This window comes from Lactuca serriola, chromosome 1 (assembly GCF_051521515.1).
Source record: "Lactuca serriola cultivar US96UC23 chromosome 1, Lser_US96UC23_V15, whole genome shotgun sequence".
NCBI classification, from domain to species: domain Eukaryota; kingdom Viridiplantae; phylum Streptophyta; class Magnoliopsida; order Asterales; family Asteraceae; genus Lactuca; species Lactuca serriola.
This window is the reverse complement of record NC_136408.1, coordinates 25,723,923-25,750,872: the sequence shown is the minus strand read 5'-3', so window position 1 is coordinate 25,750,872 and position 26,950 is coordinate 25,723,923. Positions and strand designations below refer to the sequence as shown.

Genomic DNA, 26,950 nt, shown 5'->3' with positions numbered 1-26,950 from the left:
CCTTGATATTAATTTTTTTAATAAACTCATGTAATAATTATGGAACATATATCTCATTTTAATTAACATTCACTTCCTTTATTATATCAAATTCCTCATTAAACGGATATACTTTTGGAAAAAGATAATTATAATAGGGCAGCATTATTTAAGACGTAAATGTTTGATATACTTTTGGAGAAAAAAAATCAGGATCATTAAAAAAATTTATATAAAGAAAATACAAATTTAAATTTGTTGAAATTATGGATGAAATTACTGACGAAAATTTATTTTGGAGGGAGTTGTATTTTGTAAGGTATAATAATATTACAAAATTTGAAATATTTATATTTGTTGTGTAAATTAATAAATTTCATTGTTACTATACAAAGATAAAAAAAGTAGGTTGATATGATATATACAAAAACATAATAATTTCAATGATATTTTAAAATCATGCCAAAATTAACCGGATTCTTATGACATAAAAATTAAAAAAAAATCATAATCATCTCTAATATATAAAAGTAACATTTTCGTAATTAATGTCAGTTCCCAAGATAATTAATTTTTGTTTTGTTAAAGGTACATAATATCTTTTCATGTTTATTTGAAAAGTTTCAGAAAAGTAGTTAACTGATTTCATATAATTTGTGACAAAGAAAATCGAAATATATGAATACATACATTTGATATAGGAACAAAAAATAATTGAAAAAAATATAAAAAGCGAAAGAATGTACCGACCTTCTAGCGCACAAGAGCGAATGTTTATAGCAGAGAATGATGATGGAAGTTATAAGCAATATTAACGATGTTGTAGGAAAAGGTTTGAAGAAAAGAAACGATTGAAAATAAATGTGAGTCGCGGATTCAATGATGAATCGTATATGTATGTAATAATTTGAATATGATTTTTCGGTATTAATGATTTCCTAATAAAAAAAGATTTTATATTAATGGTTTACTAATATAAACGGATTTATATTAATGGTTGATATTAAGGCCTTGATTGAAATGATTTGTTAGTAATATGTTTTTAAAATTGACCATATTAAAATCTTCATAACTGAAAATTCAAGATGTAAAATATGGAAAACGTTTATTGGAATTAAATAAATTCCATTTCAACGAATGTAAGTTATTGATTCATGATTGGAAATCATTTATTGGAATTAAATACATTCCATATGGGGAAGATGATGTCGGCAATTTGATCTAAGGGTGGAAAAATAAGATTAAAATACAATCAATGGTCCAGATTATTTAAGATGATGTCATAAGGTTTTTCTTTTAATAATATTTAAGATGTTATGCAAAATTATGAGATTGTTAAGCTAATTGATTTGTTATGTTGCTCATTGATTGCTTTGATATGCTAGTGAATTCATAGATATTTTTTCTTGTTGATCTTAATCTTAGAACATTATAGCTTTTGTAAAGAGAGATCGTTTTTGTTGTGTTGAATATTTATATTTTGGATATTAAATGATTTATTTTTAATTTACATTTATTTTGTATGACAAACGTTATTGGATTTTTAAATGATTTGTGTGTAATTTATATTTTCTATGACAATCTGTATGTCTTTATAATTATTCAACAACTTCATTCATCACTATATAAAGCAGTAAGGTAAATTTGTCATTTTTCATCGGTTAACACCGTTAGTCGGATGTACTATATAGAGCAGTAAGGTAAAATTGTTATTTTTCATAGGTCAACACATTTAATGAAATATACAATCAAACACAAATGTGTTTAAGGACGTTTTGGTTTCTAGCGTTATTTATTTATTTATTTTCTCCTTTTCTCACATACCCACGCTACCGTCATTGGTCAAGTCAAGTACTAAATGTCTTCATTTGAATCCGTCACCTACTTTCACTCCTTTGTTGTTATTGATTTTAATGTTATTTATAATATTAGAGTTATTCTTATTTTCTGTTAATAAACGAACCCAATTTTCCGCTATAGTCCACCAACAACGATTTTGTATTTAGAAGAAACAACTATTTAGAAGAAACAACGATTTTACTTCCTTTAAAGAAAGAGAAAATGGCTATAATAACTATTTTTTATTTTTTATGAGTGGCAATTGTTGACACGACACGACAAAAATACACGACACGAAACGAAATTTGGACGAAACTGAAATTCGAATTCGTGTTAAGTGTAAAAAACACGATGTCTTGCCGTGTCGTGTTCGTGTTTAAAATTCGACACGATATTGACACGATTTATCATTTATTTGTCGTGTTTTCGTGTTTGCCGTGTTTTCCTTTTATGTATAATTACATATTAATTAAATAAACTATTTTTTAATATGTTGTCTTTTGTCGTGTCGTGTCGTGTTTGTCGTTTTTTAATCAGTTCGTTTTCGTGTTAGTTAAAAGAAACATGACATCGTGTTGTGTTCGTGTTACATAAAACATTGCCGTGTCGTGTCGTTTCCGACAAAAACACGACACAATTGCCCGATTTGTTACCTCTACTATTTTTAATAAGAAAAAACATCATAAATGGTTCCTGTGGTTTTCTTAGATTTGAAGTTTAGTCTCCGTGGTTTAAAAATATCATAGATGGTCCATGTGTTTTCAAAACTTTTAACGATTGGTCCTTATCGCTAACTCCGTTAAGATTTGTCCGTTAACTGAAAGATATTTTCGTCATTTCATTATCACATGGACTATTTATTATGTTTTCATTTATTAAAAAAATGAAATAATATGCAGAGGGTCTCTCTCTCTCTCTCTCTCTCTCTCCCCCCCCTCTAACATCTCAACCCCTCTCTTCCTTTCGTTCTTATATCACCAGCCACCACCACCGTGTTTCTTACTCTTTGTTGCTGATCGGAGCTAGCCAAACACCTTCACATAATAACAAAAAACGGTTTAAGGCAAATATGGATCGTAACAACTAAAAACTCTCCTTAGCATTTTAACTAACACTTTGTGGGCATATTTCAGTGAACTAAAAATTGATAATCATAATCACTTTTGCATTATATGAAGAAAAAGAGATAAGGAGAGATGTACCTGTCATATTTAAACTCATGTGAATCGAGCACCAGGTACACATCAAGAAAGCTAGACACACCCTTCATCTTCGAAGATCGAGACTGAGATGCCCTTTTTTTCCTGTGCGCCTTTCTTCTCATCTGTACAGATTCAAATCGCAGCCCCTTCTTCCTTATGTTCTCGAATTGTATATTGAAAAGGATTATGGTGGTGTTCTGATGATGGACAACGAGACTGTATAGGAGAAGAGAGAGTGATTTCAATAGAGATGGTGGTCTTAACTCTTCACACAGAAAAGATGTATGCCACAGTTCTTGATTTAAAAACGTTTGTGATATAGTTACAACCATACAAGCTGTGCCAAATTAAGAGGTGGAAGAGAAGATAGATTGTTGGGTCTATGAATTTCGGTGAATCAGCCTTAAATCTCGACGCATATATACCGAAATAAGAGTGTTGGTGATTGTTACTTGCTGTATTATCGAAGTGGGGGTCGATGGGTGGCAGGAGGTGGTGTAAGGAAGTGTTGTGCAAATATAGATTGTGGTAGCAGAGACAGAGCTGCGGTGGCAGCTTCACTGCCTCGTATTTCTTTTCGTTCGACGGTGATCAACGAAAGAAAGAGACAGTAGGTGGTGGTGATCGGAGTCCTCACCGTGGTAGCGGGTGGTAGCGACGTGCAATGGAAGTTCCAATGCCTTGTTCGTTTGTTTTCTGCCGACGTAAACTCAAAGGGAGGGGGTGAATGGTGACAGGTGGTTAGAGGGAGTTGGTCCGATGGAGCCACACAAGCAGTAACAGCAGCACATGTGAGGGTGTTTGGCTAGCCCCGATCAGTAGCAAAGAGTGAGAAACACGGTGATGGTGGCTGGTGATATAAGAACAAGAGGAAGAGGGGGGTTGAGAGAGAGAGAGAGAGAGAGAGAGATAGAGGGTGAGACCCCTTTTGCACATTTTTTCATTTTTTTAAATAAGTGAAAACATCACAAATGGTCCTTGTGGTAGTGACATGACGAAAATGCTCTTTAGTTAATAGACAAAATTTAACGGAGTTAGCACTAAGAACCAATCGTCAAAAGTTTTGAAATTAAAGTGGCTATATATATATATATATATATATATATATATATATATATATATATATATATATATATATATATATATATATATATATATATGATGTTTTTAAACCACGGGGACTAAACTTTAGATCTGGGGCAGTGATCATTTATGATGTTTTTTCGATTTTGTATTTAGAAGAAACATATATTTATAAGTCTTTTTTTCTATTTGTCTCATGCCGAAAATATATTTTATTTCCTTTAAAGAAAGAGAAAATTGCTATAATAACTGTTTGTATTTATTTTTTTACCATAAAATAACCATAAATTTGAAAAATTATCAAAAAAGTCATTATTTTTGCAGTTAACCATCCGTGAAAATCTGATTGATTGCCCAAATTTTTTTTTTCATATTTTTAGAGGTCAACTCTTGCAAAAATTTAGGTTAATTACAAAAAAAAAAAATTCTAGATTTTTATTTTTGTTGGTGGTCCGTGTGGTTGTGAGAACTAAAATGATGGGATGATTGTTATAAAGTTCCTACATGAAAACAATTTTTTTTAAACTTTTTGTAGAACATCTTTATGATTTGGAGAACCCAAATGGTATTACGATTGTTATGAAGTTTGTATGTGAAAATTTTGAAGTTTTTTTTTTGTTTCATAATTTCCACTTAATAGCCTACTTTGGAGTTAAAAAAAAGTATGATTTTCCAACATCCAAATAGGGAGTGTAATATGTCCATGGAAACCCTTGTTACAAAGAACACAATGAACAAAAATTCAGCTTAAACGGAGTTCATAAGCAAAATTTATGAATAATCAAAGTTGAGTTTTTTTTTAATATTTTTCACTGACTAGCCACTTTCGAGCTAAAAGAGTATGACTTTCCGACATCCAAGTTACAAAGTTTAATATATCCATGGAAAAACTTTGTTACAAAGAACACAACGAAAAAAAAACAGATCAAAAAGAGTTCATATGAAAGAATTATGGACGTTCGAAGTTTGAAATAAATAAATAAATAAATAAATAAATAAATAAATAAATAAATAAAACGCAACCAAATGCAAAAATATACATTCTCGCAGGTGACCCAACTGCCAAAATTGTTGCTACTTTTTGTATTTTTCATTTTTATGTCTATTTTATGGTTAAAACTTTTAAAAAATAGCTATTAATTCGCTTAAAGAAATATCTACATCTATTTATAATTATTACTTGATTGTTTCATTTAGCTAACTTGCAAGTTGCCATGCAACTTCCTTCTACTTTTTAAAAGTCAAAAGTTGGAAACTTATATCCTATTATAAATACCCTTAAACAACATAAATCACCTCATCAACCTCGGATTACAAAACTCATTATTATTCCGCTAGCTACTTCTTTCTCTGTTTCATCATGTCTTTCAAAGAAGAAGAACGATCCCCATTGCAACCACCAACATATGGAAACCTAATCACAATTCTTAGTATCGATGGAGGTGGAGTACGTGGCATCATTCCAAGTGTCATCCTTGAATTTTTGGAAACCGAACTACAGGTATATATCGTTTATAACTAAGTTTAGTTACTTGAATTATTCTCTTTATCTTGAAATGACCATAGAAGAAATGTGCGGATGTTGTATAATTATGACAGAAATTAGATGGTGAGAATGCACGACTGGCGGATTATTTTGATGTGATAGCAGGGACAAGCACCGGTGGTCTTGTGACGGCCTTGTTAACTGCTCCCGGTGAAGATAACCGTCCAGTTTTTGCAGCTAAGGATGTTAAAGATTTTTATCTTCAACATTGTCCTAAAATCTTTCCATGTGATAGGTATGTATTATTATCAACAAAACAACTTAATTAATTTGTAACAGTTCTTGTAGCGATAATGCGATAATGGGAAATAGTCCTAAAATATTTCAATGATTTTTTTTATCTTGAACATTTGAGTGTTTGGTTGTTGAAATTCTCCATTTTTTATCGAAAAAATTGGGCCCCCAGTTTTGTACATCGTTAATTCTCGCCTTGCAACATGTTTTTGTGTGAAGAATGAGTTGTCTTTCATGAAGTGGGATGGAGAATTTTCCTAAAAGTTGGTTGGTTATGTCTTAAATCTGCATTTTTAATTTACATTGTGTAGCAAGCACAATCCGTTAGCTGCTGCTAAAAAGGCGATCAAAGCTCTATCGAGACCAAAATATGATGGTGAACACTTACATAAAGTTATTCGAGAAACACTGAAAGAAAAACAACTTAACAAAACATTAACAAATGTGGTGATTCCAACGTTTGACATCAAATATTTGCAACCTATGATCTTCTCAAGCTACCAGGTATTGCATCGATCGATACATTTTTTGCTCCTAAAACCATCAAGTTATTAGTTTTCAAGCCCAAAAATGTTAACATTGAAATCAAGAGGATGAGTTTTTTTTTTTTTTTTTTTTTTTTTAACAGCGTCTTCAAAAGAGGTTAAAAGCAAAGAAATAACAAATGCACTTTCACTGATTTATTTATTATAGCATCTTACTTTTGATTTTCAAATTACAACATTATATGTTAATAAATCTATCAATTATAGCAGCTTTATCTAAATACAAAACAATTTTCATAGGAACTAATTGGTTAGTTTTGACTTTTTTCAAAGTATAATATCTTATTAAGAAAACATTGAAATTAGAGTACTATAGATGGATAGATTTTTGAAGTATGATAGAAAGTGCAATGCTTTAATAGATCGATACGAGAGCAGCACGTTATAATACAAAATGAAACTCTTTTTCTATCTCTTACATCAAGTTAACCCTTTTAAGATAACCATACGATATTAATATTCATGTTTATTAGATAAAGAAGAACCCAAATATTAATGCTAAGTTATCCGATATATGCATTGGCACATCAGCTGCCCCAATTTATCTTCCTCCATATTCGTTCAACACAACAGATTCTAAAGGAAAATTACTTAAAGAATTCAATCTTATCGATGGTGCAATAGCAGCCAACAATCCGGTATATATGTCTTATTCACTAATAATTACTCATCTATATATGTGGTTTAAGTTTTTGGCTAAATATGTTTTTTTTTTCAGACTTTGGTCGCCATAAGCGAAGTAACAAAGGAAATAACCAGAGGTGGTGAAAACTTTTTCCCAATAAAACCAACAGAATATGGACGATTGCTAGTATTGTCATTGGGCACTGGGTCACCAAAATTTAAAGAAAAGTATGATGCTACAGAGTCATCAAGTTGGGGGATTTTGGGGTGGGCAGCCGGTGGTGGCTCAACTTCAATGGGAGGTATATTTACTAAGGCAAGTAGTGGTGTCTCAATTCCATTGGTGGATGTATTTACTCAAGCGAGTGGCGATATGGTTGATTATCATATCTCTGCTGTCTTCCAAGCCCTTCATTCACAAGAAAATTATCTTCGTATTCAGGTAACTTTTCCATTCTATTATAAAAAAAAATCAAGATTTCATATTATAACATATTGAAATAAAATGAAATGAACATGGTATATTGTATCAGGATGACACTTTAAGTGGGAACTTAACTTCCATGGATTTGGCTACACAAGAAAACTTAGAAAATCTTGTGAAAGTGGGACAAGACTTGTTGAAAAAACAAGTGAAGAGAGTGAACTTGGACACGGGCATATATGAGCCTTACCATCATACCACCAACGAGATAGCTTTAATAAAGTATATTCATGTTTCCCATATAACTATATTTAATTAGTATATATTTTAATACATATATGCCAATCATTTTTTGTATATTTTATTGATTTGAATATTTCTTATATGTACGTAGGCTTGCGAAAATACTCCACAGGGAGAAGCATGTACGAGAAATTCGATCACCAAGTACTAATAGAGGAAGAATTACACAAGAAGAGTCGATGAAAGAACAAATTGCACTTTCACAAAGAACACCAGCGCTCTCAAATGCACTTCATCACTCTCTTCCAAATTTATCTAAGCTCAACCCAAACTAAGATTTTCTTTCTTGTTTATGGATTTACATGGTTTGTTCTAAATGAAGTTCATAGTTATGTTGTTTAGTTGAATACTTAATTAATCGATGTAATCGTATTGTTCCACGCTTTCAGTTTATGTTAATCCAAGCATATAAATAATAAATTAAAAACACGTGGCTATGTATGCGTTCACCCTAGTTGAACTAGCAAAAGTAGAATCATTGTTAGATGCATTATACATCGTTTACCATGTTTAAATATTGTAATTCCCATGTATTTTTCATTGAATTTATTCATTTTAAGTTATGTTTGGGACATTTTATGATTTTCGTGGAATATCGAATATCGTGATCCATTTGCTTGTGGTCTAATCTAACACGAACGTGTATGAGGATGTTTATCATCACATCAACGTACTTTGGAAGATTTACACGAGAGGGTATTACACTTTCATGACCATATGGGTCGTGTGGAACTACTCAAAAATCACAAGGGTCGTATGAGACCCATATTCTTTTCTTTCATTCATTTAAATACGAAAGTTAGGGCTTTTATGGATCTCTCTTGATTCTGATATTACGACTCCAAACGATCTTTGACTGCGTATTTGGTGAAAATAGCAGTTAGAATTTTTTTTCAAGACTAATGAGTTTGATTCGTCTTTTAAACCTAGAACCTGCTTTGATTTTCTTTTAGCCATGTCACGCTAAAACTCTATATTTCAATTCTGCAAAGACTTTGACTTTTTATGTGTTTAATGATTTGATTTGGTTTTATTTGTGTGTTTCTATCTAGTCATTCTTAAATGCGATTGGCGATATCGTTGACTATCATATCTATACTGTCTTTCAAGCCCTTCATTCACAAGAAAATTATCTTCGTATTCAGGTAAATATATTTCCTTTCCATTGTATATTAAATAGATTCAAGATTTCATATTATGACATAGTGAATTAAAATGATATCAGGCTGACAATTTAAGTGGGGACTTAATTTCCATGGATTTGACAGCACAAGAAAACTTAGAAAATCTTGTGAAAGTGGGACAAGAGTTGTTGAAAAAACAAGTCAAAGAGAGTGAACTTGGGTATGGGCATATATGAGCCTTACCATCATTCCACCAGCGTAGATGGCTTTAATAAAGTATATTCATGTTTCCCATATAAATATATTTAATTAGCATATATTTTATAACATATATACCAAACATTTTATGTATATTTTATTCATTTGAATATTTCTCATATGTATATAGGTTTGCGAGAATACTCCACCGGGAGAATAATATACGAGAACTTAGATCACCAAATACTAATAGAGCAAGAATTACACAAGAAGAGTCAAAGAAAGAACAAATTGCACTTTCACAAAGAACACAGCACTCTCAAATGCACTTCATCACCCTCTTCAAAATTTATATGAGGCCAACCCAAACTAAGATTTTCTTTCTTGTTTATGGATTTACATGGTTTATTCTAAATGAATTTCGTAGTTATGTTGTTTAGTTGAAAACTTAATTAATCGATGTAACCATATTGTTCCAGACTTTGACTTTTCTATTAATTCAAACATATAAATAATAAATTAAAAACACTTGGCGTATTTTCTTAAATAGAAAATGTACAATAAATATGTGTTCACCATAGTTGAACTAACAAAAGTATAATATTTTTAGATGCACTATGCATCGTTTACCATGTTTAAATATTGTAATTGCCTCACATTTTAGCATTGAATTCATTCATTTTAAGTTAGAGTAAATTACACGAATAGTCCTTATGGTTTGGGTTAATTTGTACGTTTGGTCCATAACTTAATTTTTTAACTCGGAAGGTCCTTACTATTTGTTTTTGTTAGGCGTTTGGTCCTTACTATCTGTTTTTGTTACACGCTTGGTCTCTGGCTTACCAAAAAGACTATTACTTAAATAGAGAAAAATAGTAGGGTAGGTAAGGTAAGGTGAGGGGTGAGGTTGGGGTGTGTTTATTTAAATAAATTAAAAAATATAGGGCAAAATAGTTTTTTTTAGGTAAGATAGGGACCAATCGCATAAAAAAAAATAATAGGGATCTTCCGAGTTAAAAAAATAAGTGGAGATCAAACGCGCAAATTACGCAAGACCATGGGGACCATTCGTGTAATTTACTGTTTAAGTTATGTTTGGAACATTTTATGATTTTGGTGGAATATCGTGATCTATGTCATTCTTTGTTGATTTTTCATGTTTAAAAGGAAGCATGGATGGATGTGGATAAGCCTGACAATCGTGCCTTGTTCATCTCGACACCACCCATTTAACTATACAGGTCATAGGTTGAAGTGTTTGGAACATAAATCCATATACGACCAGTCAACCTGTTTATTAATATGGGTCACAGGTTAACGGGACAGATTCAGGTTCGTGAGTTAGATTCGGTATTCAGTTAACTATAAAAATATTTCTAAAGACCTTATTAGCATTGTATTCTTTTGGGCAAATTTCAAAAAAGTCATTATATTACCATAAAGTTTCGATTTTGACACTGAGTTATTTTTTTTCACATCTATGTTATTATATTTATAATTTTGTAGCAATATCAACCAAATGACTGACTAGTTCTTCCTGTTCTATATGCAAGGTTGTAGAACTCGTTACTCGGTACCTGCTCGGCCGACTACCGAGTAGCAAGTACTCGGGAGTACTCGGATTCGGTAATTCATGTAGAAATATTTTTAGGGACATTATATATGTCAAAATCATAAGTTAAATTCATAAGTTGATAGAAATATATAACAAAATTAGATACATGTGAATACACAAAAACTGAAAAACACATAATGGTCTCACTTCGTGAATAATTACTGAAAATTTAAAATATATATGTAGTAATAATCACATGTGAGTGTGTTAAATAATAAATCATTAATTATATTATACATATTAATCACCGAGTTGAACGGGTTTTACAACATTGCTCAATTCAGAAAGGGACCGATTGGGGAGTACTCGGGATTTTGCAACTTGCCTCGGTAAGGGGCCGAGTAGCGAATACTCGAAGGAGTAATCGGCCGATTCGGCGAGTTTTACAACACTGACTATAGGTAACCACTTTTCCCGAATTGAAATAAAGTCACTAAGTTTACTAAAATTTTGATTTTGATATCGAGTTTAAATTTGCAAGAAAGTCACTATATTACTACATAAATTTCGATTTTGACATCGAGTTTTTTCTCTTAATTGTTTCATTACATTTAAAATTTTGTTGCAATGTCAACCAATTGACCGACTTAGGAGATGTTATTGTGGTTTAGAAGTTCGATTTGTACAACAAATAAATGAAGGTCGATCAAATGGCCCATACTCACTTACAAGTTAGCGAAAAGGGTATAGTTATCCTTTCAGGAGATGTTATTATGGTTTAGAATCTTGATTTGTACAACTGGTAAATGAAGACCCCTACAATGTTGATTTAGTGGTTCAAACTCAGTAAGCATCTTCTAAATCGACATTGTAGGGGTCTTCATTTACTTATTGTACAAATTGAGCTTCTAAACCACAATAGCATCTTCTGAAAGGGTAAGTACACCCTTTTCACTGAATTTTAAGTGAATTTGAACCACTAGATTGACCTTTAGATGTCATTGTGAAGAAATATTATAACATAAATTAAACATTAAACATTATAATAAAAAGTTTCACCTAAAAGGGCTAGTACGCCATTTTCGATAACTTTTAAGTGACTTTGAACCACTAAATTGATCTAAAAAGATATGTGAAATTTGGTTAGATTCAAACCATATATTTGAAACTTAATCCTACCACATAAGATCTTACGTGGCTTCCACATCATGTGACAACCGTCGATTTCTAGTCAAGTCAAAGTCAAATAAAGTCAACAAATCAAACCGGTCAACTTAACTAACCCTTGTATATTAGGGTTTACATTATGTTACTATTGTACAACTCGCTATTTTAGTAAGAAGTTATCACTTGGAAAGTTCGTATGTTCAGAATTCTTAAACCCTAATCAGGGTAAGTGATGAAACTAGTTGGTAAAACATTATTCCATACCCCTCGGGGGCATATAACACTCATGACAAGGATTACCGGGTCTTGCGAACCTTGCATTTCAAGGCTAAACACTCACAAAAGTCACAATTAAAGTCTCTCTAAACCTATCTCTCTCTCTCTCCCAAATTTCTCCCAAATCTCTCTCAAAATCTCTTTCAACTTTTTAAAATCATTCAGTCATCCCGACCCTTAATTAAGTTGAAAACCACTCGAAGCGGGAAGTTTATTTGAAAAACAGCCATTTAGGGCCGAACCCTCTTAGAAGCGAACCTCTTAGAGGCGAACCTCTTAGAGGAGAACCTCTTAGAAGCGAACCTCTTAGAGGCAAACCCTGCTAAGACCGAAACACCTCATTAGGACCGAATTCAGCTACTTAGGACCGAAGTCGAAGGTCCCTTTCGGACCGAGACCCTGACGAGCCGAAGCTGCTCCGAGCGAACCGAACCACCGAGACCGAACCCGAAGCTCGCTCCGCATCAGCCTTCGCCTTCGCTTCTGGATCCTGTCAGCAATTTCGGACCGAACCTTCCCTCTCGGTTCTAAAGGACCGAACCTCACAGCTTCACCCTTATTTCCCGGTTTTCGACCCCGACTTCGTTTTAAGCTCGTTTTTTGTGATTTTAACGCTGGATTTTCACCCAAACTCGTATTTTGGCATATGAGACCCTATATAATCATATTTTAATCATTTTTGGGGGGAAAATCTAAGTCTAAGAATAATATCTAGTGGGTAAGATATTGAGGTGAAGTGTTGACTTTCCCTTAAAGTTATGACACAAGCTATCTTCCCACACCACTTTATGACCATCCTTTGTCACTATTCATCCCTACCTAGTCAAGTATTTGTTCTCTCACCCTCTTTCTCCAGCATATGATCTTGAGCAAGGGCTGGAAAACCTTACCTCTCCTACCACATTACTTACTCTTTCACCAAAAAGCAAACCCATTTCTCTCTCTCACTTTCTCTCTCTAAACTCGAAATTGAAGGTTGTTCTTGAGCATTATCCTCCAATTTTGGTAAGTAAATTCATCCTACACTTGATTATCTTACATCCTTTCACTCAAATCATGGATTCCTTACACAAATACCATCATATTTGTTCATAGAATCTTCGAATCTTCAAGCATCTCCCAAGTGTTCTTGACTTGGAAACTTCTTCTCTTCACCATCTATCCTAAGAGATCACTCAAGGTGAGTTCATACCCCCGCATTTTCTTACTTTCTTCAAGTTTTAGGGGGTGAATACAAGTTAAATTACTAAAAACTTAACAAAACTCAAACATCAGCTTTCCACGGGAAAGTTTAGTTCCATTCACAGACTGTTTTGGACACCTTAAACATTTTTGTTTTCAAAACTGTACTAGATGCAAATAGTTCAGGTTTATACCTTTAAAATGACTACTTTCACATATTCACACGATTTTTCTACAATTTATGGTGATTTTTACAAAACTGCCTATCACTATAGCTACAAATTTGGACCAGTCTGTGAATATGAACATTTTCACACCAGTTAGAGAATTCTAAAAATCATGATAAAATTTATGAACAAACTAGACACATTTTCTAAACTCTTAGAGTTTACGGATTCAATTTTCGACTTACTGTAATTTTTTTGTGATTTTTCTAAATCAGTGCAGAAATATTAAAAAAACGAGTTTAACAGCTTACAACTTTCATAACACTTTGTAACATGTTGAGCAAAGTGTTAATCTTGATGACTTCATATTTTACATGTGTTTTCTGTTGTGATATAATTATATAACAGAAAATATTCACTAAATTGTAAGAGTCCTTTATCATTACAAATAATACATGCTGAAGCATAATAGATATAGTTATGTTTTGCTATACATTCTACTTACACAGAAAAGGTTTGCTATACGTTACAAACATTTTGATAAACTATAATAGGTATAGTTTATATTTCATATATATTACAAACAATTATGATAAACTATAGTAAGTATAGTTATGTTTCATTTGCATCACACCACGAAAGGTTATTTTCTACAAAAATGGAGTTTTCAGTTCACTTTATGTAAATCTATTAATGAATAAACTTGTGAGACATTCGCTTCACGTTACTTCTAAAGTAGCGCATTAAAAGTCCTGTAATTGTAATGTAATTGTAACCAGAGTCTCTTGTAGGGAGAGCGTGATAGTTGTGTATAGATCTATATTGGGTCTGACAAACCCGCACCCAAGCTGCTTGCAACAGCTCGGCCGGCAGGCCAGGGGTGACAAGTGTCATTAACATTCTGACGCCTGAAGAACGTCGTATAAAAGGCCGACTAGGTCATAGTATGGTTATAATAACTCACATGGGGTATTAACAAAACATAGGATTTACGAGGTTTTCTAACACTTACACGAGTTTATGTCGATTTAAACTTGCATATACTGCTATTAGTATAGAAAACACTAGTACATTTCGGTCTTTGACATTCAAGGCTACAATACATTTTGAAAGGAAGATATTGGATTTTTCTGTAGTAAACAATACTTTTACAAAGAAAGGATTTCAACATTTCATTCAAAAACTTATGAACTCACCAACTTAATTGTTGACACTCTTTCAAAACTACTTGTATTCTCAGGAAATCAGTAAATTAGGTAATCAGCTGCTTTTGAGGATGGGACGCTATGGCGTCAAACATTTCATTTTTTTGTCAACATAATGTAATTGATTTAGAAACATGTAAACTTATATTATGGTGTAACTTTTTCAATTATATTTATGTTGGTTGTGTTTACTTTGAGCACTATTATACTCTTGTTGTGATACTATACATGAAGTCCTCCACCCCCGGACGTTTCCGCCATCCTTGGTTTGGGGGTGTGACACATCACAATATTGCCATGTTATTTATTTGTTATCCTGTTAGATTGATGGTAATTGGTTTAGAAACACGTTTGTATGGATCTTCATTTATAGGGGTATTCATGTATTTGTTGTACAAATTGACATTGTATGGGGTCTTAGATCGACCTTGTAGGGGTCTTCATTTACTTGTTGTACAAATTGAGTATCTAAACCATAATAGCATCTCCTGAAATGGTGACCATGCCCTTTTCGCTGACTTGTAAGTGAGTTTGAACCATTGGACCGACATTTGTTTATGTGTTGTATAAATCGAGCTTCTAAATCAAACTTCTAAACCATAATAACATATTATGAATCGGTCAATTGGTTGACATTACAACAAAATAGTAAATATAATGACATAATTGAGAAAAAAAACTTGGTGTCACTGCTACAATAACACACAATTTTCAATTAACTATAAAAATATTTCTTACTAATAATGCTAAAGTTAAAATATAAAAAGTTTAACAAAAAAAGCAGACATGGATAATTTTTAAATGATAGTGAAAATGTGATTTTGTACATAAATAATAAATGATATTTGTAATTGTTAATAACAATATGTAAAAAACGAAAAATGGAATATATATATATATATATATATATATATATATATATATATATATATATATATATATATATATATATATATATATAATCATGTTGGTTTGTTATCCTATTATTTATTTATGTGAACGGCATGGAATTCATTTTTGTATGTATTAAAACATTTAAAAAATATATAACTTTTTTTATTAAAATCATAGACGGGTCACGGGTCAATCCGATTATTTTTTTGGCAAACCCATTTACGATTTTGTCTTTTAAACCTAGAACCTACTTTGATTATGTTTTAGCCATGTCCAGTTCTGCAATGACTTTGAACTTTTATGCGTTTAATGATTTGATTTGGTGTTATTTGTGTGTTTCTATCAAGTAATTCTTAATTGTGATTCAACCAAACATTTAATTTCGATTCAGTTGCCACTTGAATTAGGGTTTAAATTTGTAACATTCCGTTTCTGGTTTTAATATTTAAAAATGAAAAAGTTATTTATTAACTAAGAAACATGGGTTTGAGACTTCCCAACTTCATCCCAGTCAGAATTGTCTCTGTTCTGTTCGGTAGACCTGACAATAGAGCGGGTTTTGAATTGATCCGATCCAAACTCATAAGAAATATATGGGCTTGGAGCGTAGTATTTGATTCGTTTACCCGTTAACAACTCATACCTGCTAACCCTAAATGGTCGGGAACGAATCATCACCGTTCTCCGTTTATAACCTGCCCCATAACTACTTAATGTTTAATTTTAATTACATAACTACTTAATGTTTATTTTTAATTCCAATCGAAAGTCCAAAAGGGAAAAGGCCAAAGGAAAACCACTTTCATCTGGGACTCAAGAAGTCAACTTCTAAACTTATAGACTTATACCAAGAATCATACTGTCATCCAATTTATATACATCAAGAAATCGCCAATTCCATTTATAAATCAATAAAATAATATATTAATTGAAAAAAAGGTTTCAAATTGCTATTCGTTATCACTGCAATCGACAATCATAAATCAATTGAAAGTTGTTGCAATAGTGATTTTTAATTTCAATTGAAATTCTTCGAGTATGTAATGTTGTTTTCTATATCAACTTTTGATTTATTAAAAAAAAATGTTATTTTAAGTATTGAGATATAGTATACAATGTCTTATTTAAGAAATGTTATTTTAAGAATTAAGTAATATGTGTTTGATTATGCAAAAAACTTATGGGTTATGAGGCGGGGTTTGGATTTCCATTGATTCGACGGATAAGGGTATGGGTTTGATTACTCAAAACCCTGCTGCAGGTTACAGAGTGGGTTTCGATCGGATTTTGAAATTTGTTAAAAGAGTTTGGATCAAAGTCGATTCGCTCCAAACCTGCTCCATTGTCATGTCTACTGTTGGGTAATCAAGCTTTGCCATAAAACCCACTTATCGGATCCGACTGGATGCAGTTCTTTAAGTACCAAATTCCAGTATCCTAGAGTGTAACACTTGCGTTGAGTGCTATTAATGGAGAAGGATTGAAGAGATCAACAACAGATAAAATGCACAACTTTTCGTGTATATTTATCGTGAGCTTTCTGTTAACATCTGTGCTCGGATTGTTTTTTGTTTGCTACCCAAACTACTTTATCTCCTTCGTGTCCACTATCATCATAAAATATTCTTCTTCCAAAACCATCACTTTTGCTTGATATAATTATGGGGTTGTAGAATATCCTTAAATAAGGGCTGATTGTGTCTAGCTAACTCCCTCACTTCCAGCAACGTTTGAGGCCACCACCTCACCGGAGAAGGTTGACTTTGCAGAGCCGCCTTCACCACCATAGATTGACACTGAAATCACTTGGGTTATGAGCCGTCATCACCATTGTAGATCTGCACTGAAACAATAATGTTGTCGGAAACCCTAACTATCGCCACCTCTGTTCAAAAGCATATAGATATAAGGTAGTGGTTATGTGTTTCTACGATGGTGGTGACTATGACTCTTCCAGATGTACATCAGAAAAGATGAAAGGATACAGTGGCTATCTAGGGTTTGTTTTTGACACTTAATATGGCGATGATGATTTAGGGCTACGTCGACAAAGTTCTTTCTTTTTAATTTGGGGTTTGCCGATCTATTCCTCCTTTTTAGTCTACATTTACCAGAAAAGTTGGAGATCTTAGAGAGAAACGGGTATAAGACAACAAATATTTTACATTTTGTAACTTTTGAATAGTTACGTCTTCCATTTTTTTTTTCAAAAACAGTCCAGATGTCTAAGATTTTTGTATGTTGGCAGGTTTGGCCCCTGTATAGAAACTAAATTACAAAAAATTTGCCAATAATTTACAGAAAATGTCATTGTGTATTTTTTTTACAGAAACGGTCTATATGTTTACAAAAGTTACAAAAATAGTCTCTACCTAATAGAAATATTGCAGGTTTGGTCCTACACTTTCCTACGTGGGCAAGTTTGATCCCCCCAAACAGTGCACACAAAATGATAAAACGATTTATAATAGTACTTTCCATTTGTATGACTAGAACATAGTAAGCAAAACCTTGCCTGCGAAGCAGGAAGAGGGCAATTTCTAGTTATTTATAATATATAAAAAAAAAGGCACTAATGACATGGGTGGATCCATGTTGTTACATAAACTCCCCACCTCAATTTTCCAACTTTTCATTTAAACTCCTCCAGTTGTTTGAGATGGTTCAAGTAATTTTGGCACTTGCAGCTCATAAATAGTGGAAGAAGTTTATGGTAATCAACCCCCACACTTTGTGGATCAAGTTGTTGAGATATTCTAGTAGGGTCTGCAATATCAACGTGTAGGGGTGAGCAAACCCAAACCGAGAAACCGATTAAAACTGACGACACCGAAACCGAAGCAAAACCGACGGTTAGGGTTTGAATTTTTTAAAAACCGAAAAATCGGGTTCGGTTTCGGTTTTTACCCAGAAACCGACCCATACTTAAAACCGACAAACCGCCCTAAGAAACCGACCCATCCAACCCAAGAAACCGACCCATACTTGATTGTTTTTTGGTTGTAACTTGTAATAGACTATTTGTTGTAAGACTCATGTTTTTTGAAGTATTTAACTTAAATTTGGTGTTTTTTGAAGTATTTAACTTGTTGCTTCATTTATGGAAAATGGGTTAAAACCCAAAACCCATGGGTTTAAACCCAGAACCCGTGAATGTATGGGTTAAACCCGAGAAACCGAAAAACCGCCCAAACCGACCTCAGAACCCGAGAAACCGAACCGACCAGAAACCGATCCTATTGGGTTCTGAAAACCAGAAACCGACCACTTATGGGTTGGGTTGGGTTTGGGTCCGAAACCGACCCAAACCGACCCATGCACAGCCCCAGACAACGTGTTTGGTTGATCAGCAATATCAACGTGTTCTTTGTTTTTCTTTTACATCAAATTTATTCCAATAGATCTTACTTTGTTATGTGAACCTCATTTGATCACATCCATCACTACATTATCTCAAGAACAAAGGCACATATTAACGATTAGTCCACCTAATATCAATACCAAACAAAAATCTAAGAAGAAAAGAGACTGAATTTGAGTTCATACCCAAAGAAGATATTGTTCGGGCATTTCATCGAACATTTGATGTGCATTTCAAACAGTTAACATAGAGACATGCTAAAATGACCTCCAATAAAAACTAATAATCGCAAGCGTAAATATGACTATCAATTATCTTTGCTTCCGGATCCTTAATACTGAAATTGTCATAATAACGATTTCATGAACCGAAAAACAAAACTATCAAAATATTTCAAGAGAAAATAGTGACATTACCTTGCAACAACATCAAAAGTGAGCCAACGAGAGGTAGATGTCCTCTTCGTAGTTACCTCGAAGGATTACTGTATAACTTGTGTAGCATTGATGCAGAATTTTACAAGCTTTGTAATCCTAAAGAATCACTTGCTGATCCAAAAGTACTTTCATCATGGGGGCAATCCAACTAGATGGAAGAATATAGTCTCGATCAAAGTAAACATCTCATTTGAGATAGATTTTAAACAAGGTGTCGGCTAGAACAAACATGGATACAAGAAGGATTGGTGTTGATTCCCTTCTTAATTTGCCCAATTTGTGATGTTCAAAGCGAGTTGATTGACCATTTTTTTACCATTGCTCCGATTTTGTCTCCATGAGAAACCATATAACACGCAGGTGGTCTGATGACATGAATACATGGTGAGAGATACATAAGGGTAAACAATGTGGGTGTGGGAAGTAGGATTTGTGATACTTTTTTCAGACATTTTTATTTGCAACACCAGAGAAGTTTGCAATACAATGTCCATATAAACGTACAACAAGAACAACAACAAACCGAACGCAGAAGAAGAGTTGGGTCGACTTCCACAAACTAAAGCACAAGAAATCCAAAATCAAATCATAAAGAAATCACTAGATGCATGGTGTGGGCCGTTAGGCCTAAACTGAGGAGATTGGGCTAATCCTTTCTCGGCTTTTTTCTTTTTTCTGTACGTGTTGTGTTTCTGTTTTTCCCACAATTTCTCTATAATTAACAAAGATTTAAAAGATAAAAAAAAAAAAAAAAAAAAAAAAAAAAAAAAAAAAACTAGAATTTGGAGTATTCTTGATTTTGTATTGGTAGTGATCAATCTTAGATAACTTTTAATCTGTGGTTATTTTCTTCAAACACTTGTCTATATTAAAGACTAGTTGTAAAACTCGAATATTATACGGGTTAATTAAAACATAATGTTAAACATGAGCGATTAAATGAAAATTTTATTTAAATTTGAAATATGAAATAAATGAAAATTATGAAGAAAAAAAACATGCAAAAAATAAATTAATTAAAATTATGTGTTTAATTGTTAGACCCGTGTACTAAAAGATTTATTATAATAAAATGTTAAATACAAATGTTTAAAGTGTAAATTTATTTGAAATTGAAATTGAAATTTCAAATTTGAAATTTGAAATTTGAAATTAATAACTACTATAGTAGGTTTTATTTATGGAAACTAAATTAATGATATAGTGGAAATTGAATAATAAAGTAATTGACAAGTGGAAAATAAATATATTTCAAAATTATGATAAAATGACATGTGGCCAAATAATTGAGAGAATGACAAGTGGCAATAACATTTTCATTTATTATGGTAGATATAGTTTGCAAAACTAGTTGGTAAGCTGTAGCTAGCTTTTATTTGTACTGAATTTTCTGAATCTTTTTCTCAATCTCTTTGAATACAAATCTTTAGCCATAAAAAAGCAGCTCATATATATATATATATATATATATATATATATATATATATATATATATATATATATATATATATAGGTTTAGGTTCTATGGAAAACAAAAAACCCAAAAATTCATAAAAATTCATAAAAAAATACTTAGAGATCACAAAACTTCTTTTAGACTTTATATATTAAGAAATCGCACCTTTTTTTAAAAAATTCGCTGAATTCTTTTTTGAAAAAAAAAACAAACAAAAAAAAATCGAATTTTTATTTTTTTTCAGTGAATTTTAAAAAAAAAAAAAAAGTTGCGATTTTTTAATATGGACAAGTGAAAAAAAAAAGTTTTGTGATCTCTATGTATATATATATATATATATATATATATATATATATATATATATATATATATAGGTTTAGGTTATTGTATTCTAACTAATTATTGTGTGGATGTTGGAATGATTGTGGAATAATCATTTAAGTTATTTTAAGAAAGTCACATATCCATATTATTAAATTAAAAAAGAAATAGAATAATACCATTTCATTCAAAAAAAAAAAGTAAAATTGTATATTTCCATTACTTTCAAATTAGGAAACACAAATTTAAAAAAATGAATTTTCGGATTTTAAAGGATTTTTTATTATCTTAAATTTGAATTTTGATTTTTTTAATTTAATTCAATTTAAATAATTCTAACATAATTTTTATTCATACCCGGTTTTATTCTGTCAGAATGTCATTCTTTTATAATGATATTGTATGAAAATGCAAGTTATAAACTAATAAAAAGACTTATTTCTCGAAGAACAACAAGTTTTTGGATACAAGTTAAACTTTTTCTATCACATTCTTAGAAAAACAAATAACTTTATATTCTATTATATCATAATGAAAAAATCATTAATAAAAAAACGAAACACAACTTGTAGATTATTCTACCATAATATATAATATTACATATGGTCTTATCATTCTATTGTAGATTGTTTTGCCAAAATATTATGATGAGTAATGCTTTTTTTGGTGACCATTGTTCATCTCCAATACACACAAGATCATCCAACCTTCATGTCCTTATCATCATGTTCCCTTCACATTCCATGGGAATAACTGTTATGAAATCAAATTATGCAATAATAACATTATTTTAGAATGCCTTTATATGACAAGTAATAAAACAAATTTTAGTAATTCTAATAGAACGCATACCACATGGTCAGATATAATATTTTCTACCAAAATATAATACTTTCCATAATTTATTCTACTAGAAGAATACATTAGCTACAAGATATAATACTTTCTACCAAAATATCATCATGTTCCCTTCACATTCCATGGGAATAACTATTATGAAATCAAATTATGCAATAATAACATTATTTTAGAATGCCTTTATATGACAAGTAATAAAACAAATTTTAGTAATTCTAATAGAACGCATACCACATGGTCAGATATAATACTTTCTACCAAAATATAATACTTTCCATAATTTATTCTAATAGAAGAATATATTAGCTGCAAGATATTCTTAAAGAATGGAACACTTGTTGATGAAATGAATCATGTCTAGAGAAGGAAAAAGGATTTGATGGTAACCAAATCTAGAAACCTAATTTTTTAAAGCTGAATTGATCAATAAAACCCACAGATCAAGCAAAACAAATCAGAAAAAAGAAATATAATAAACATAAATTTTAATGAACCTCGAGAGTCTTATGATGCAACAATAATCCAATAATATTACAAAATTAAAGAGATGATGTAATAATCCACTATTGTATAGTCTTGTAACCAAACAACAAGACATACATGGATTTAGAAAAAACGAAAAAGGAATTAATTCAAAGGTGTTGTCGTGAACATGCTTATAAAAAAAAAGATAATTAAATTAATTCAAAAATATAAAGATTTTTACGTCGTTCTTATAAATTCAAACATATATTCAAAGGAATAAAGTTCCAATATGTTTCATGATTATTTTACTTCAAGAAAAAAGATAAGACAATATAGCTATTAAAAAAAGTTATTTTCAGTTGAATATAAAAAACATCATTGATAACTTGAAAACTGTACATGTGTTTCTCCATAAACCATCCAAAAGCCTATAATCGAGTTAATTTATAAACACAAAGACGTAATTGGATAATTCTTTGAGCATTTTCATTAATTCATTTTCCAAAAATAATAATAACTAGGAAAGAATCCCGCGTTGCGGGCGTTGAAGTTGCAAGGGTATTTCACAGTTTTTTATAAAAAACAGAAAATAACAACAAACTTTACAATATTTTACATATATTGGCTCTAATTTTTCCCATGTTGCTATAAGAAAATAAAATATAATGTTAAATGGTGGTAATTTTACAAAGAATCAAATTACAATGTTCTATATGCTATACCCGTTTTCCTCTCTCCTCTTCCGCCACTAACTACCACCACCATCTTCCACCAGAAAAAAGCTTCCACCATGGCACTATCACCCCCTCCTCCTTATCCTTTTGCTTCTCCCTCATAAAAGTCAGACACGTTACCATCAACAATCTCCGGTTTTTAGCAAAATACCCTAAATGCCCTTTTAAAACAGTCATAGAATATATGTATATACCTCTTTCAACATGAGTACTGTGTATAATGAGGAAAAATTAAGATTTCTCTGCTGTATTTGTTCCATAAGGTATCCTGTAAGCTTTAAAGCTCCAACGCCCATACTTACCACATCCACTTTGTGCATAATCTTAACATTTAAAACTGAAAAACATAAGATTAAAACATTATAATGTGGAAAGTAAGTAATGAGATCGGGTATATGAAGAACACTTGCTATACATTGTTGCAAAAAAATGGCGAGGCCTAGAGTACACTGGAGACTCAATGTTTCCAAATTCCTACACATACAGACACAGATACAATCCAGCTTTTAGAATATCAAAGAATTGAAGTAGATTCTTTAATTTACCATCTAAAAAGCAAGAAAATAGATTGGATCAAATCAAATGCTATTGCAGTTGGAAAACCACCTTTTATGAGGATACATAAGAATAAGAAACTAAATAGTTTAGAATCAATATCAAGGAACAAACAGAATTCAACTAAAATAGTCATAATTAATAGTAGTTTAGGTTGAAGCATACACACCATCAGTGATAATAGCTCCAGGAACCTGAGCTCGTTGCACATAAATTTGCATAAATGATTGCATCTGAGAAGGATAACTTCTGCAGAAAAAATGAGAATTGAATTAAACAGTTTATTTGACATTTGAATGTAATACCTTATTGCAATTTCAGCACACATATTTTCTCAATACAATTACATTTAAGAGGGATATCCCAAGGAATAATTAGTAACACGTAGCATATGAGAATTTTAATGTGAAAAATCCTTCTGTAATGAAATCATACAGTGCAAAAATTCATAAATAGCGAAAAAAATGTACCTACACTTCTAAGAATTCGGATTTATTTGCAGAATTTGGATGAAATTTTGGTTGATGAGCTCCAAATGTTGTAAATCTATATGATTTATCTTGAAAGTTGAAACTATAAACTAAAAGCACAGAGTGATGATTGAGTTAGATGAAGGTAGAAAAAGTCAGAAGTTTATAACTAAAATCACTGAAAAACACCACATATTTCCTTTCTACCTCCAATCATCATATCCATTCCTCCACCACCAACACCAGCACCGCCATCATTGGTAGCAGCCTTACAACATGCAGAGCCGGAACGACTGGACATCGCAGCCACCCTTACAGTGAAATAAAAGTATTGGAATTGAAGTCAGGCTAGGTTGCACGGAAACGGATACGGAACGGAAACGGGAAGTGGCAAAAGTCAAAAATTCAAGATACGGATACGGCATAAATACGGCAATATAAAAATATGCGTGTGTGTGTGTATATATATATATATATATATATATATATATATAAAAGAAATTCCAAAATATGTAAAGTTTAAACTCCAAAAATACTAAATATTTCAAAAGTAACTAATTATCAATAATCAAATCATTTTCAAAATCCGGTTCATCTAGTGAGAGATCTGCAACCTCCAAAAACCCGACATCTTCCATTGAATCAAAAGCATCTCCACCCACATCCCACATCTTTACATCATCTTTCAGAGTCCTTGACAAAATTCGGAGATTATTGTGGATGTAAACCAAGTCTTGAGCACGACTTGTAGTCAACTTGTTCCTTTTAAGCGAGTGAATAAATGCATAAATACTCCAATTATGCTCAGCACAAGAAGAAGAACTAGGTTGTCCAAGTAATCTAAAAGCCAAAGTTTGGAGAAAAGGAGTTTGAGCACCAAAGTTAACCCACCAATTCTTGGGTTCCATAGTAGCCATCTTTGAAATGCTTGTTAAATCTTCAAAATGACCATTCTTCATTGAAAACATTGCATATTCATCAAGGACTCTGCTATACTCATCATCATTAGGAAACAACCTTCAAAAACACTTCATCCTTTCTTGTGAAATTTCTCCATCGCTATGTGGAGCACATGTTGTAGAATCCTCCATTAACCATGCATCACTATAATATCTACAACATCCAAAAGTTAAAGCATAATATATATATATATATATATATATATATATATATATATATATAATAGAAATCAAGTGTATAATTTAAAATCTTATACCTTGGATGTAAAGAGTGAGCTAAACAATGTAGGGGAGTGTTATTTTTCGCCCATCGAGCCACTAAAATACGATGCATAACGTCATAAAAACAACTTATTTGAGATGTCGGACGTTTTTCTTTCTTGTAGATCTCAATCTTCACTTTCTCAATCATAGAATCCCACATCTCATACACCAAGTGTAAACATGGCTTGTCAGTGTCACAAACTCTAATCATCTCATCTATAGGTCCAGTGAAACTAAGAATATATGCTACTTTGTCCCACCAATCATCACTCAAAATATATTCTTTCACAAAGTTTGCTTTCTCAGTGTCATCTAATCTATAAGAAGACCATTCTTCACTTATGACCATAGCTTGAATACCCCTTTTGATAAGTTTCAATCTCTTAAGCATCACAATGATGGAGGCAAAGCGAGTGTCAGCAACAGAAAGCAGCCTAAGAGGAGTAAACTTGGTGAAAATCGAGAGTCTCATGTTATGGTTCAAGATGAAATTTTTTATTGCAAACGCCTCTTCGTGAACTTCTTTTATCCAGCTGCACTGTTCATATGTTAGTTCATTTGTGTCTACATTCCTTGGTGAACAAATGTTCTTCAAAGCAAGATTAACCGTGAACAACACATGGTGTCCAATAGATGTGAGGAAACTGACTCTCTATAATCTCTCTAGCCGCCTTACAATTTGTTGCATTGTCAATAATGATTTGCACAACATTTTCATGACCAATTTCATTGATGACTTCTTTCATCAATTCAACAATAAAAAATCTATCTTTCACTTCCCCAAAACAATTCACTGCCTTTAGAAACAAAGGACCATTACCTGAAGTAGCCATGAAATTGATTAGAGGTTTTCTTGTTGGATCACTCCAGCCATCACTCACAATAGTCACACCTTTTTCTTTCCATGTAGACCTAAGTGGCTCCAATAGCTTGTGAATATTATCTTTTTCTTTTTGTAGTAATGTTGTTCTTAGCTTATTATAACCAGGAGGTACATAACCATCAATTTTGTTGTTAACACCAGCAAATGTGATCTAACTCTAGAATATGATCCTTGTCGGGTTTCACTGCAAAGATTACACTTGAACTTCCAACATCCCCCTGCTCCAGCAAGTTTTTCAAGTTTAGTCACATAGTCCCACAATGGAGGTTGGTCTATTGATGTAGTTGATTCTTGTTCTTGATTAGAAGCCATAATAATCGATTTCTGAATTCTCAGTCAATTGGTGATCGTCGACAGTAAGTCGCAAGCCGCAAGCAGGAGCAATTGTAACGTCCCAAAAATACGAGCCAAAATTTTCATTTTTAAAAACATATACTTAGCAAACATTTGAATTAAAACGTTCACCAATCATATCAGTTCATAAAAGTTAACGCATGTCTTGAAAACATTTTATAAAACATAATACTGTCAGAGTACAAATTCCCAGGAGGGTCTCGTAGTGCAGAATATTAGGCATGTGTGTGATGGGCCGCTACCGCGCCAGCTCCTTCTTCTTCGAAGAAGAGGTACCTGAAACCAA

General features: G+C 32.1%; 2 protein-coding genes across 2 annotated transcripts; one reads left to right on the top strand and one right to left on the bottom strand.

Moving 5' to 3' along the window:
* Window positions 1-5,411: 5,411 nt before the first annotated feature.
* LOC145077028 (patatin-like protein 2) lies at window positions 5,412-8,339 on the top strand. Its single transcript, XM_079022836.1, has 7 exons — window positions 5,412-5,604; window positions 5,703-5,884; window positions 6,195-6,387; window positions 6,902-7,066; window positions 7,147-7,494; window positions 7,586-7,758; window positions 7,871-8,339. Exons 1-7 carry the CDS (start codon window positions 5,464-5,466, stop codon window positions 8,052-8,054), a joined length of 1,386 nt encoding a protein of 461 aa, XP_078878962.1. The 5' UTR covers window positions 5,412-5,463; the 3' UTR covers window positions 8,055-8,339.
* Window positions 8,340-24,758: 16,419 nt separating this feature from the next.
* On the bottom strand, window positions 24,759-25,899 carry LOC145052678 (uncharacterized). The gene is made up of 2 exons (XM_079000537.1): window positions 25,421-25,899; window positions 24,759-25,221 (listed from the first exon to the last, which is right to left on the bottom strand). Exons 1-2 carry the CDS (start codon window positions 25,897-25,899, stop codon window positions 24,759-24,761), a joined length of 942 nt encoding a protein of 313 aa, XP_078856663.1.
* Between the last annotated feature and the right edge of the window lie 1,051 nt (window positions 25,900-26,950).